This window comes from Pelodiscus sinensis, chromosome 2 (genome assembly GCF_052426305.1).
Source record: "Pelodiscus sinensis isolate ZL-2025 chromosome 2, ASM5242630v1, whole genome shotgun sequence".
Classification (NCBI taxonomy): domain Eukaryota; kingdom Metazoa; phylum Chordata; order Testudines; family Trionychidae; genus Pelodiscus; species Pelodiscus sinensis.
This window is the reverse complement of record NC_143053.1, coordinates 104003677-104017890: the sequence shown is the minus strand read 5'-3', so window position 1 is coordinate 104017890 and position 14214 is coordinate 104003677. Positions and strand designations below refer to the sequence as shown.

At 46.8% G+C, this 14214-nt stretch overlaps 1 protein-coding gene across 1 annotated transcript; it reads left to right on the top strand.

The window, feature by feature from the left end:
* Positions 1 to 2202: 2202 nt before the first annotated feature.
* On the top strand, positions 2203 to 12853 carry NRSN1 (neurensin 1). The gene is made up of 4 exons (XM_006133989.4): positions 2203 to 2356; positions 4856 to 4927; positions 9967 to 10164; positions 11046 to 12853. Exons 3-4 carry the CDS (start codon positions 9976 to 9978, stop codon positions 11442 to 11444), a joined length of 588 nt encoding a protein of 195 aa, XP_006134051.1. The 5' UTR covers positions 2203 to 2356; positions 4856 to 4927; positions 9967 to 9975; the 3' UTR covers positions 11445 to 12853.
* Positions 12854 to 14214: the final 1361 nt, after the last annotated feature.

The window sequence follows — 14214 nt, the reverse complement described above, 5'->3', positions numbered from 1 at the left end:
ACCAGAGCATGTCCGGCCATTGACTCAGGTTTGCCATGGTGCCAGGGAGGTGGAGGTTGCATAGCTGGGCCGGGTGCTGATAAGCTCTGGGCAGAGATAGGAGCCATGGAGCTGGATGCCGTGGATGATACCGCACGGTGGTACCATATCAGTGCTGGGCTTGGTGCTGTGTCCCGTGCCACATCCGGTACCGGGGTCAAGTCAGTTGTCGGTGCTACAGTCAGTGCCGAGATCGGTGCCAGAGTTGTGGGCTGCACTGAGTGGTGTTTTCTGGCGTCCTTGACTATGTCGTTGGATGTCCTCGATGTCGGTTGGTGCCGGTCATTCCTATGACCTCTAGTGGGGGTCGGTGTTGGGGGAGATGAGAGGACAACTCAATCAAATCCCTGGCCACCTTGAAGGCCTCTAAAGTGGAGGGTTCTGGGAAGTCCCCCAGTGGGCTGGGATCTCGATGTGGAGATAAATGTCCACCTGACCAAGATGGTCCGAGTTCAGCGCTTGATGGTGCCACATGCCCTACTGAAGGGCACACAGAGGGCATGCACCTCAGAGGCGATCTACCTCTGTTAGGCATCTTCTTCTTGTGGCACCAGGGACTGCGACTGGTGCTGAGGCCTGTGAAGTGCAGGGGAGGCGCGAGAGTGTGCCGAATCCTCCCACACCTTAATAAGCTATTCTGGAAGAAATACTCAGGAATAGCTCATTTCAAAATAGCATGTCTACACTATAGGGAAGACTCATAATTAGTGTGAGGCAGGCTTCCTTAATGTGGATGCGCTACCTCGATGAAGAGCCCCAGAAAGCACCGAAATTACTTTGAATTCCCTAGGGGTATGTCTACACTACCTCGCTAGTTTGAACTAGCGGGGTAATGTAGGCATACCGCACTTGCAAATGAAGCCTGGGATTTGAATTTCCCGGGCTTCATTTGCATAAGCCGGGTGCCGCCATTTTTAAATCCCGGCTGGTTCGAACCCCGTGCCGCGCGGCTACACGCGGCACGAACTAGGTAGTTCGGACTAGGCTTCCTAGTTCAAACTACCATTACTCCTCATTCCACAAGGAGTAACGGTAGTTCAAACTAGGAAGCCTAGTCCGAACTACCTAGTTCGTGCCGCATGTAGCCGCGCGGCACGGGGTTCGAACCAGCCGGGATTTAAAAATGGCGGCACCCGGCTTATGCAAATGAAGCCCGGGAAATTCAAATCCCGGGCTTCATTTGCAAGTGCGGTATGCCTACATTATCCCGCTAGTTCTAACTAGCGGGGTAGTTTAGACATACCCTGGGGGAGTAGCTATTTTGAAATAGCAGCAGTGGAGCGTCCACACTACAGCTATTTCAAAATAGCTATTTTGGAAAAAACATTACTCCTTGTGGAATGAGGTTTACAGAAGCCAGAGTAAGCCATCTGTTACTTCAAATTTATTTTGTAATAATGAAATTGCCCTGTAGACGCTCGCATTGTTCTTTTGGAATAATGGCCGTTATTCCGAAATAACACTGCTGTGTAGATGCACCCTGAGGCCGTGTCCAGACTCAGGGGTTTTTTTGGGAAAAGTAGCCTTTTCCCGAAAAAACTTCCCCTGCGTCCAGACTCAAGCCGCGTTCTTTCGAAATTATTTCGAAAGAACGCGGCTTTTCTTTCGATGGCGGTAAACCTCGTTTCACGAGGAAGAACGCCTTCTTTCGAAAGTTCCTCTTTCGAAAGAAGGCGTTCTTCAATGTAAAGAGGCCGTCTTCGAAAGAGAGCATCCAGACTCGCTGGGTGCTCTCTTTCGAAAAAGCGGATTTCTCTTTTGAAAGATCCGCCTGCAGTCTAGACGCGATCTTTCGAAAGAGCCTCTTTCGAAAGAAGCCTGCAGTCTAGACATAGCCTAAGGTGTTACAGGACTGCTCCTTGTTTTGAAAGTTAGACTAAGAAGACTACCCCTCTGAGACTAGAAATCTTGCGTTCACGTCCCACTGGGAGGGAGGGGAGGAGAGAAATGTCTGTTTTAGTGACACTAATGCATCGGGAGGGAGCTTTGCCCGCTTCCTAGGAACAATGGGAAAGGCAATGACAATAACACCAGTGCCCCAAGTCACCAGCTGCTGCCGCGCCTATGGGACAACAGCAGTGCGAGCGGGTGAGAGGCGGGAAGGAGCAGCCCGGCTGCCTCCTTGCTGGCTGCCCCCGCCCACGCCTCAGCGCCCGGGAGCAGCGGCTGAGTGCGCAGGCGCGGCAGGGAGGCGGGCAGGAGACAGGGACATACGCGGTGCGAGAGGCCGGAGCGGCGCAGAGCGGAGATGGGAGCCGTGCGAGAGATCTGCAGCTAGCCCGGCTGCACTTGCTCAGACGGCTGCGGGGAGGCTCAGGTAAGCTCCGCCGAGCGCGGGCAGCTGCTGCCAGGACTGCCCATGGCATCGCCCCCCCCCCTGCATGGAGAGGGGGGGGGAGTGTCCCTGTGCCAAGCGTCTGCTGCCCCGACGGGTCTTCAAACTTGCCCCTGGCTGATTTGCAGGGGAGGGGCTGATCTGAGCACTAGCCGGGGCGCGGGGGGCAAGTTTCTGCGCCCGTGGTGCTTCTGATCGGGTGAGTCCGACGCAGCTGCTGCCGCTGGCTTTCCAGGGCGGGATTTCACTTCCAGCCCAGAGAGCCTCTGGTGGGACCCTTTCCTGGAGGTTTCCTCACATGCCCGCATCTTTAGACGCGAACCGGTATTCCCGGCCAGCCCCACGTCCCGCTTAGCCCTCCTCTCCCTTCCTTCCCCCCGCCCCAGCCCTGCCCCCGAGAGGGGCAGACTGCTTCCGTGTGGCTGCTGCTGTAGGCGCAAGCCCTGCAAGGGGCAGCGGGCTGGGCTGGTTCCACGTCTGGCAGCCACCGCTGGGTCAAGCGGAGGGCAAGAACCCGAGGGCGCTGTCCGCCTCTAGGAGCACACCGCGTGGGTCTGGCCGGGCGAAGGGGGTTCATCCCCCGAGCCCAGCGAAAACGAATCACCAGTTGCTGGGAGGCGGCTGCTTGGCGAGGTGCTGCTGCTGCTGCTGCAGCGGGGGAACAGGTTCGCCCGCCTGAGCCGCGGCCGGGTTTCAGCACCACGGAGAGCGCCCGCGGCGCCGCTAAAGGCCGGAGGTGAAGGGCGCTGAAGGTTCCTGCCTCCTGCAGAGCCGAAGCGGGCGAGGAATCCAGCTGCGGCAGGTGGGTCGCGCTGCTCCAGCCACCAGTAGAAATTCTGGCGTCGTTTGTACCTTCCGCAGAGTGGCCTGAAGAGGGAACTACGGTCTTCGCCCTTGCGGGAGGGCGTTCTGCCGCGGGACTGGTTCGCAGCCGCGCCAGAGCAAACAGCCCCAGGCAGCTCTCAGGCAATATAGTTATAGCAGGGGAAGAGGGAACTCTAGTAACTTCATTGTAAACAAGTATCCTTCAAAGACGCCATGCTGCTTTCCTGGGGCAGAGGGAGGGTAGTGGGTGGGGATTTTTGAGGTGATTAGAAGGGGGGTTGAATTCCATTGCAACAGCGATGCACAGGAGCTATGTTATACAGAGAGTAGTACTTCCGCCATTTTTCCAGAGGGGTGGAGAATGCCATCGACCTTGTCTAACAAAGAAAAACAGCAAAGAACAGCCTTCCTTAATTGTTCCTAAAGGGAAGTAAGGCTCGCAAACCCAAAGTCACCTTTCCTTTCTGCTATGGTGCATCCTGTTGTAATTACACCATACAATGTGTTTAACCTGTTGCAAACCCATTACCCTCCTGAAACCTATTTAAAAGTTGTGACTCCCTAAGTGTGAGATGGTGGTATTGCCATGAGCCCTTAGTATTGCTTACTGCTTAGTTGCACTGACCTGGGAGCAGACCTGAGACCTGATGCAGTCACAGTAAGGTCTCTACTTCCCTCTTGTTGACTAAGGGAAGTAATTTGTGTCATTTCTCTCCCTGTTGTAGTTTATTTCCTCCTTTGTGCTGCTTTAGCTGAAGTCAGGCTCCACCTACCTGCACAGAATAGGGAAGAGGAACTGCATTTCTCCTGTGCTCAAAAGGGTGTAGCCAGTGCAGGAAAGCAGAGTGCTTTACATTATGGCCGTCTAACAGAGATCATGATTGATTCCTCAAACAAGAAAAGAGGCCTGATGGCTTATACAGAGGGCTTGATGCAAAACCCACTCAAGTGGATGGAAAGATACCCATTGATTTCAATGAACTTTGCATGAGCCTTGGTTTAGCCCAGGGTGGGCAAGAGGCCTCTGAGCCAAATCCCACTCTCCAAGTGGATGAGTCCGGCCCAGGGACACCCTGCCACTCCCCCGCCCCCAGGGTCTAGGGACAGGAGGAGGGCATGAAAGCTCTCATTTCCTGTCCCCACCCAGCAAGTGCCATGCATCCCTTGCTACATGGAGGCAGGGATGGAGAGACTTTGTGTGCTCCTCCCACTCCCAGGCCCTGATTGGCCTGGGGTTGGGGCAGCTTGCAAAGTCTCCTCCTACCCTGCAAGGGGGCGGGTGCCTAGAAGCAACTGCCAGTTGTTCTGAACAGCTGGTGGTTCTCTTTAGGTGGGGGAGGGAAGGGGCAAAGATTTCACATGCTCCCTCACCCCCCAGGCAAATCAGGATCTATGGGAGGGGAAGCACGGAAGTGTCCTGGCTCCATCACTTCTGCCAGAGGTCCTGCCCCTTCTATAGCAGCCCAAGGTTACTTCAAATATTAGTGAAGTGCCCCCCCATCTAAAATTATTGCCCACCCCTGTTTTAGCCTCTATCCTAAGGGAACACTATGTATTGATATTAGGTTTTTTTAAGCATCAAGATTATCCCATAAATTATCATCCATGTTCTTTACTCCAGAATTCACTAATTCTAAGGTCTTTTTTCCCCTGTAGGTAAAGACTGGAAAGATGAGCCTTTAAACAGAAAGGTCAGAGTGTCTAACATTGAAGAGAAGGACTTCAAACGTAAGAACCCATTTTAATTTGTGTTTTACATTTGTAGGTTCATGATCATGTATGTGCACGTTCTGAGAGCAACATCACATTTCTGTTTTAGCATAGCTTTAAAATTCAGCTTTCTAAAAAGGTAAACATTGAATATATTGCAAAGCAGTTTGAAAATTCATTCAGTAATTTCTCTTCAAACATGCTCAATGTTTTATTCATTTGTTCACAACACTGATCTTGCCTCTCTTCCCTCCCACCCCCTGCTGTATCCGTGCAGTGTAATAAAGCACAAAAACATTGGATAGTTTTTAACAATTGAATAAAGTTGCTAGGGGATGGGTAAGGGGCAGCTGCTTGTTCTGAAGTTCTGATTCAAAATTCTCTATTCTAAAACTTGGTAATGATTACACTGGCCCTCTGTTATTCTGTGAAAAGGTTTAGAGATAAACAGCTGTTCCATGGCTTTCTACATGCTCTTAGATCAGAGAAGAACACTGATATGGGGTAACAATGTTTTCCCCCTCTTTGGGGGCAAAGATCTCCAAGCATTGGCTTTTAAGCACAGATCTTTCAGGGTATTTAGGCACCTATGGAATATAAGGTGCTGACTTCCTGTCAAGTCCCATATGTGATGGGAGGGATGCTAATCTGCTTCCTACTCATTTAGGTCAGTACAGAGCATCACTGACAATCTCTTTAAATTGTGTGTTTACCTCAGGTTTTTTGGCACACCCTCAGGTGATGTCAAGATACTTTGCAAACACTAGGCCTCATAATAATTTGTGTGTGCCTCCCTCTACCACATCTGGTAAATGGGGATATTGAGGTTTACTCCTCATTGCGAGGCACTGGAAGGCATATTAATAAGGTGGTCAGATCTTTGAAGGATAATACGACAATATGAATATAGGTGTTAAAGGGCTGTGTCAATAAATCAGCACTGGTAATTCATATAATCACTTTATAGTCCAGTGTGCAGAGGATTACAGGAATCCTGGGTCAGTTTTAGGTTCTGCCAGTAACTTATTATGTGGTGATAGGCAAGTAAATCATTTAACTTCTCAATGACTTGCTTCACACATCTATAAAATGGGCATTAATAGTACTTACCTACCTTATAGATCTATTATGATGCTGAATGTCTGTGATTGAGATCACTTCAGTGTGCGCAAAATATTGTTTGTCAAATAAAACATTCTGCTTATGAATTATTACTATTTTATTATAGTATTTAGAAGTCTGGTTACATATAGTTCTCATTTTTTGCTTTTACTAGGAGTATTTGCATAAGTATATTTGGGGTATGTGAAAAGATTTGGGATTGTTTTTTTTAAGCATTCTTCAGTTGAAGTCACTGTCTTCTGTAACACGACAGCTAGCTAGTTGCTGGAGAGATTGTGATATCACAAAGAAAGGACTTTTATTGCAGGTATGGAAACAGCAGGAACAGAACACATAAGGAATAAAGATTTCCCCTTTCACACAATGAATCAAAAACCTGAACACCACAAATGTTCTATATGCACTTTTGCTGTGTGGATGCTCTCTTTTGAAAAGCTTTTCCGGAAGACCTCTTCCAGAAAAGCTTCTTCTGAAAGAAGCCTGCAGTCTAGACATAGCCTCAGTCTGTGAGAAATACCATAGGGAGGAAGAACAAGAGGCTGGGGAGAAGCGGGGGAAGAGAAAGGAACCTTTAGATTCCCATCCCACTCCCCAAAAGGAGAACTCACTGAAACCCCTGTTAAGAGCTTCTTCATCTGCTCTGTCTGGATGCTTAACAGAGAGGGTCCAGGAATGCTGGGTAGCAACATCATAAAGCTTGTTGCACCTCCACTTTCTCCTGCAGGAGGTGGTCATGGCTCTACTGCAGTGGTCTCCAACCTTTTAAACCACAAGATCAATTTAAGTGCAATGTAAGATCTAACCCAAACCCAGATACTCTTGCCCTGCTTCCTTCCCACCCTTTCTCCACCCCGTCTCCACTGCCTCACCCTGCTCACTCCTTCCCTCCCCCCCCATCATCATTCACTTTCACCAGGCTGAGGTAGGGAATTGGGGTGCAGACTCTAGTCTTGAGCTAATGAATTTGGAGTGTGGAAGGGGCTCTGGGAAAGAGTTCGGGTGCAGGGGGACTCACATCTGGAGCAGGAGTTTGGGTGCAAGAGTTAGTTCAGGACTGGGACAGGTTCAGGAAGCAGGCTCTGACTGGACACAGTCTAACAGACGGCTTCCGGGTGGTGGAGCAATGGGGTTAAGGCAGGCTTACTCCTGCTCTGGCCCTACACCTCTCATGAAAGCAGCTGGCATATGCAGCAGTGGATCCATGGCGCCGTGTGCTACCCCTCATCTACAGGCACTGAGCCCACAGCTTCCACTGGCCATTACTGATCAATAGGAGCTGCAGGAGTGGTGTCTGCAGGCAAGGACAGTGTGTGGAGACCCCCTGCTCTGCCTTTCTTAGGGGCTGCAGGGACATGCCAGCCACGTCCTTGAGTAGCAATTACCACAGGAATAATGACTCCAGCCATGACAGGTTAGGCATTTGAGAACTCACTACTCAAAGAATTAAATTTAAGTGTAAGAGAAATGAAAATTATGAAATGCACAGGCCAGTCAAAAACCAAAAATAACACTTTGCAAGCAGTAAAAAGTCACAATGACTTCTCATGTGTGCTGGGCCGGGAGATGAGTGTGAAGGACAGTGTGTTTGTGAGAATGACAGACACACAGAGTGTGTGTGACAGATTTGCATTGCCAAGTTCCCTCATCCCCTTCTCTCTGGGTGGAGAGAGGGTACAGGAATGGAGGGAGGAGGGACCCCTTGACATCAGCGCCCCATTCTTCTCCCTACCACACCCTGCACAGCAAGCAGGAGGCTCCTGGGGAGGGGGGGGGGGGGCGCAGCTCTAAGGCAGAAGACAGGAGCAGCGTGACAGTGGGTGGAAGGGCAACTGAAGTGCCAGTGCTTGAGAGCTTCCTGGCCAAACAGTCAGGATCACCTGCCAGAGGCTCCAGGATCTACTGGTTGGTGACCACTGCTGTACTGGAATGGGCTTTGAATCTCATTGGACAGGGAATATCTACATGTTTGTAGGCCTCCTGGATACTGGATCTGATCCATTTGGCCTTGATATATCAGATGCTTTTATGTCTTTCCATAATGGCAGGAATATGGAAAATACATTAATACCTGGGGAATAGGAAAGTTACTACCACCAGAGAAAAGCGCATGCCATTCCTCAACACTGAGCCATGAAAACAACCTGGAATTAAAGCAGCTAATGGATTACTGGCATAGCCATGCCAATTTCTATACCTAGCAAGAGCTGAATTCTGCCATTGTTTAATTAGCAGGCTCCAGATTTTTACATAATTTCAGTGAGTGCTGCAATACTTGTCCATCTCATTTAACAGAGAGGGAAGCTAGTATACTGTAGTGAGTGAAATCACGTGCATTTGGGGTATTGCACCAGTTAATGAGAGAGGGGCTAAAACCAGGAAAGGGGGATTGGAGAGAGAGTTAAAACAAACAGGTTAGATATGCTTGCATTGCACAGCTTTAAAAAGTCAGGTGCATTACTTGAAGCTGAAGTTAGGTCTCACTCCTACCTTTTGGTTCCTATAATTCTACTAAATCCAAACAAAGTACTCATTGAGGGTATGTCTACACTACCCTCCTAGTTCGAACTAGGAGGGTAATGTAGGCATACCGCACTTGCTAATGAAGCCCGGGATTTGAATTTCCCGGGCTTCATTAGCATAAGCGGGGAGCCGCCATTTTTAAATCCCCGCTGCTTCGAACCCCGTGTAGCGCGGCTACACGGGGCTCGAACTAGGTAGTTCGGACTAGGGTGCCTATTCCGAACTACCGGTACACCTCGTTTCACGAGGAGTAACGGTAGTTCGGAATAGGACCCTAGTCCGAACTACCTAGTTCGAGCCCCGTGTAGCCGCGCTACACGGGGTTCGAAGCAGCGGGGATTTAAAAATGGCGGCTCCCCGCTTATGCTAATGAAGCCCGGGAAATTCAAATCCCGGGCTTCATTAGCAAGTGCGGTATGCATACATTACCCCGCTAGTTCGAACTAGCGGGGTAGTGTAGACATACCCCTACAGATGGCATATTAAAGTGGTACACATTTTTAAAAGGCCTGACTGATTTCATTTACACTCAGTGAAGGAAGAGGAGGATGGAGGTCAGAGTCTGGCCCTGGATATTTAAACCAGAAAAACTTTGTTTTACCAGTACTTTATTATGATGGAAAGAACTTAGAACACTGGATTTACTTTTCACAGTGGGTAAAATCCTAACCCTTTTGTAGTCAATGGAGCCAGGCTTTAATCTCACAAATTTAATATTTGCATCTGGTACATTAAAATAGGCTAACAATTTTCATTTTTTGATTTTCAAATTTTAGAACACGTTCCATCCTCAAAATGTATTTTTATTCAGAAAAACTCATTTTTAAGGTTAGTCTTCATAATCAGGTCCCCTGTGTCTGTTGATGTCATGATTATATATATTCCCATAGCCATGTTTCTATTTTACAGATTTAAGAAAAACATGCCATCGAGAAGAGTTTGTGAAGTGCTCCAAATTAACAGAGAAAGCTAGCTAGCAAGCAATGCCTACCGGGACAAATAGTAATGGTGTTTGTATCAGAGACTGAGGCACTCAGTCTTGCAGTAATGCAATGCCTCTTTCAAGTTACATGAAATTAAATGATATTCCATCATGAATTATGGCACTGGGAATGCTACATGTAAAAATAGCTTTGCTGAGTTTTCACTGATCCATCTATAGGGTGTAATCCTGAAAGATGTGAAGGGCTCTCAATACCTACTGCTTCAGTGGGAGTTGAAGGCCCTTCACCTCTGCCAGGTGTGCTTGGCATTTAGCAAGATCAGTTCATTAGTTTGGGAGCATGGGTTGGAGAGAAGACTCCACAGGGTTTCTTCTCTTTCCAGAGCTCATACCAAGAGATTATTTGCATCCTTTTGGTAAATCCCCCAGGGTTACTAATTGGGTCTGTCTGGTGTGAAATCTCCCATTGCAGGTAAGAAGGATGAGCTCATATGCGGATATCTGCAGCTCCAAGCAAGCACAGAGCAGCGCTGAGGGAAGTTATCAACGCTATGGAGTCCGGTCCTATCTGCATCAATTTTACGAGGACTGCACAGCTTCAATTTGGGAGCATGAGGATGATTTTCAGATCCAGAGGTCACCTAGCAGGTGGAGCTCTGCATTCTGGAAGGTACAGCCCATCACTCCATGGAAGCTATTACTTGGTATCAGTCACTGCTGAGCACCCGCCCTTTGAAAATGAGGCCCTTTTAATGTGTATCAAGTTGGTCATCAAAAATTTAAGCACCAAAAAATAAAAATCAATCTCTTGTGAAATCTTAGCTATAATGTGTGAAAGTATAGAGAAATTACTCTTGATGGTCATACCAAGCTTTCATTGACATTCATAAAAGCACACAGAGTGTATGATCAAATTTCCAGAGAAACAATAAGGCCTTGGTTTACTAAAAAGTTAGGGATCCTGTGAGAATCAATCTTGGCATTTATTACTGAAACTTGACTTACACCATACCATCCCTTTAACCTCTGCAAGAGAGACATTTCCTGGACAGAAAACAAGAGGCGGTCATATGTAATGATGCCACCAGGGTGTGAATTAAGGACTTTCAATGCCAAAGCTCAGCCCTCCACTACCTATGCTAAAGGCAGCATTTTTTTTACCTAGTAGCAGTACTAGGTTATACTGGGTCATACCAAAAGGTCCATTGGACCAGGTATCTTGCCAGATGCCCCAGAGGGAAAGAAAAGAACAGGTAATCATCAAGTTCTCTTTTGTGTAATGGAACCCCAAGTGCAGAACAATACACACTCATAGCCCCTCTACACATACATTTTATTTTTCTGGGAAACTCCCGAATGTATGATCTAAACAAAGAGTAGTTGTAAAAACAATTCTAACATGGCAATTCAGCCACATATTCAAATTCTATGAGACTCTGGTCCCAAAAGACAATGTCTGCTTCCTTGTAGGACTGACAGATATTTGTCTAGACAATAAAAGTGTTACAAACTTGTGAGGCCACATTCATTTTAACTCTGTTTGTTTTCCAGGTCGGACTCATCTCTGGGGTGGTTTTTATGCTGATCGGGTTAACCGTTCTTGTAGTAGGTTTTCTTGTGCCACCAAAAATCGAAGCCCTTGAGGAAGAAGATTTTGTGGTTGTGGATAACCATGCCATTCAGTATAATGGAGCCCTAGATATATGTAAGCTGGCAGGAGCAATCTTATTTTGTATTGGAGGGACCACGATGGCAGCATGCCTGTTGATGTCTGCTTTTGCTAAAAGCTACTCCAAAGAAGAAAAGTACCTTCAGCAAAAGTTTAAAGAGAGAATAGCCGACATAAAAGCCCATGCTCACCCAGTCACAAAAGCACCAGCACCAGGAGAATCGAAGATACCTGTCACTTTGTCCAAAGTTCACAATGTCCAACCTTTGTCAGAAACCTGACATTTTCCTTTTTAATTTATACATCACTTAATTTGAAAAGGTCAGCTTTTGTGAGCATATGAATTTGTGTTTACAGTATAGCATCGAGTGCTCTGCTCTGTAAGAGGGGAACTAATTGGAAACTTTGCCCAACAGAATTAAAATGTTGGCAAAGGAGGGAAATTTAGGTGCTTAGTGCTTTGAATAATGTATTTACATGTTCAGATGTATGAATAGTGTAAACAAGTGTTCACCCTATGTTGATCTAGGTCAGTCTACCAACACTGCTACAATATTGAAAGGGATAGAAGATTTTTAACATTTGTTTCATTTGAGAAAAATGAGACCTTTCATACTAGTTGATTCATGGCCATTCAAAATTACACTCTATTAAAATTAATGTTGTGTATTTTTTTTAATCTACACTAACATTTTTTAGTGTTGGTGTTCTTTCACTTCCCAATCCTGCTGTACATGGGAAAAATATATGCTGCCCTCCTCAAGACTCATGTTTGTAGTCTTGTCATTTTTGGTATTCTATATAAAAATAATATAAATTTAGATAGTCTGTGTTTCTCAGAGAAGAAACTGTGCTTCCCAGATTATGATTTAGGCATATCACCTAACAGTTTCCATATGGGAAATAGACATCATTTTAGGCCCAGATTTGCCACAAACCAACACAGATCTGCTCCTATCCATCCTTTTTAAAAACACCACATTTTATTTTATTTTTAAAAGCTACAAAAGCAGGATTATGAAACACTCAATTTTGATTGAGAAAAAGAACTCCACATTTCCCCCATCCACTGTTTGGTGTGGTGTCTCTCATCATGAGTCTTTGCCAAACATTTTTAAAACTCATAACACATGTGGGCCTTGGCAGGATGGAAATCAGCTTATGATTTAAAATGAAATTCCTAGCCTGCTCTGTCCTGTCTCTACTCAATCCCATCAGTTGACCTTACAGAATCTATCTAAAGAGATTTTACAATGTTGTTCTATTTTTATAGGTAGTAGATCCAGCTCTCCTTAACCAGAATACATGTGTCTAGATGCTTACCTGAAGAGTTGTTCTTTCACTAAAGAAACTTAATTTTGTTCATGAGACAACTCATTCTCTTAATCAATGGATTTAAATTAAAGGTGTATAAAAAAAAATAATGTGACCTTTGTATTCTCTGAAATCACAATCCACCTTATAGTGCTGTCTATTTTTTGAATGGATTCAGTAAAATTATATGAACAAGCTAAACATGAATTTTGTTGAGTCCTTTCAAGTAACCATTGATGCCTTTCATTTATGAAGTTAATCGTCAATTTTGTGCATAAAGAAATACATGACAATGACGCTGAAACAGATTCAGGATGGACTCTGGCTAGCCAAATTAAGTCTAGAGGTGGATGCACTCCATGCTTTGCTAATTCTGGGTCTGCAGAGCCTTTCCCAGACTTTGGAGGTACAGAAACCAGAAGGAGGGTCTTTGAGCTGAAACTGGAATAACTAGTATGGATGGTGATAGAATTAAGAAAATTGCATATGATTGTAAGAAAAATTCCAGCCAGATTATCACAGCAATACAAATCTGAAATGCTCAAGGACTAACATTCTGAAAGATGGCCGATGATAGCATCACGAACAAGGCGTTTCACAGACTGAAACTGACTCAAATTCTGTGTATACATGGCAATTTATTGGCACTCATGACTTGCAGTGCAAAAGTGTAGTTCACAGGGAGGAGAGGGTGAGTGGATAGTAGGTGTTGAATGCACAGGCAGGACTCAGGTGTTTGTACCAGATGCAGTTTTGCATGCCACACTAAGGAAAATGTGGTCAAACTGCAAAAAATCCAGAGGAGAGCAACGAAGATTGTAAAATGTTTAGAACATGACCAATAAGGACATGTCTTTTTCTAGTGTAAGGCCCCTACTAAGGTTTGTTGAGAGCAGCCTTTATCATATATGAAGACTGTTATAGAGAAGAGGTTAACAATTCTCCAGGTCACTAAAGGGAAGGAATAATGGGCTTAATATGAAGCAAGGGAGATAAAGGTGAAATTAGGGAGGTGGAGGAGTCTCTGTCAGAGGGTTTTAAGAACAGGTTAGACAAACACTTGGATTATCTAAATATACTTGGTCTCCCCTCAGCACGGCTGGACTATAACTGTGAGGTCCCTTCCAGCCCTAAGTTTCTATGATTATATGAAACTAGTCAATTAGCCCATCAGCAGACAGGATTTTCAGGTCTCTCCTCCATGTTGGTCTTCTCTCCTGAGCCTCCCATCTCTTTCTCCATGTCTCTTTCTCTCTCCTCCTCCTTCTACTGCCTCCCCCCCTCTCTCTCAGCTCTCCTCCACCTTCTGCCGGTCTCTCTCTTTCTCTTCTCCCCCTCCTGCCTCTCACTCTCTCTCCACTCTCCTCTGTCTCCATCGGGGATGCACGCTCGTCCAGGCCCTGCCCCCGGCCGTGTACATCACCGCCCCATCCCCCTTCATCACGCTCAGCTGACTTCTGCACTGCTCAGCCAGGCTTTTGCAGGGAACAAGCAGAGCAAGTGGCTGTTTGGGCTCCCCCGCGGTAGCCCAGCTGGGCGGCACAGAAGTCAGCTGAGCGCCATGGCAGGAGGCAAAGGGGGATGAGAATGGGGTGTGGGGCGGTGACATACATGGCCAGGCCCTGCCCGTGTACATCATTGCCCCGCCCCCTTCCCTCCTGTCATGGCGCTCGGCTGACTTCTGCGCCACTTAGCCGGGCCGCCACAGGGGAGCAAGCAGCGCAAGTGGCTGTTTGG

Coding starts and splice junctions, on each gene's coding strand:
- NRSN1 (XM_006133989.4), top strand. CDS start 9,976: ATGAGCTCATATGCGGATATCTGCAGCTCCAAGCAAGCACAGAGCAGC. Junction 10,165..11,045: donor GGAGCTCTGCATTCTGGAAG/GTACAGCCCATC, acceptor TTTGTTTTCCAG/GTCGGACTCATCTCTGGGGT.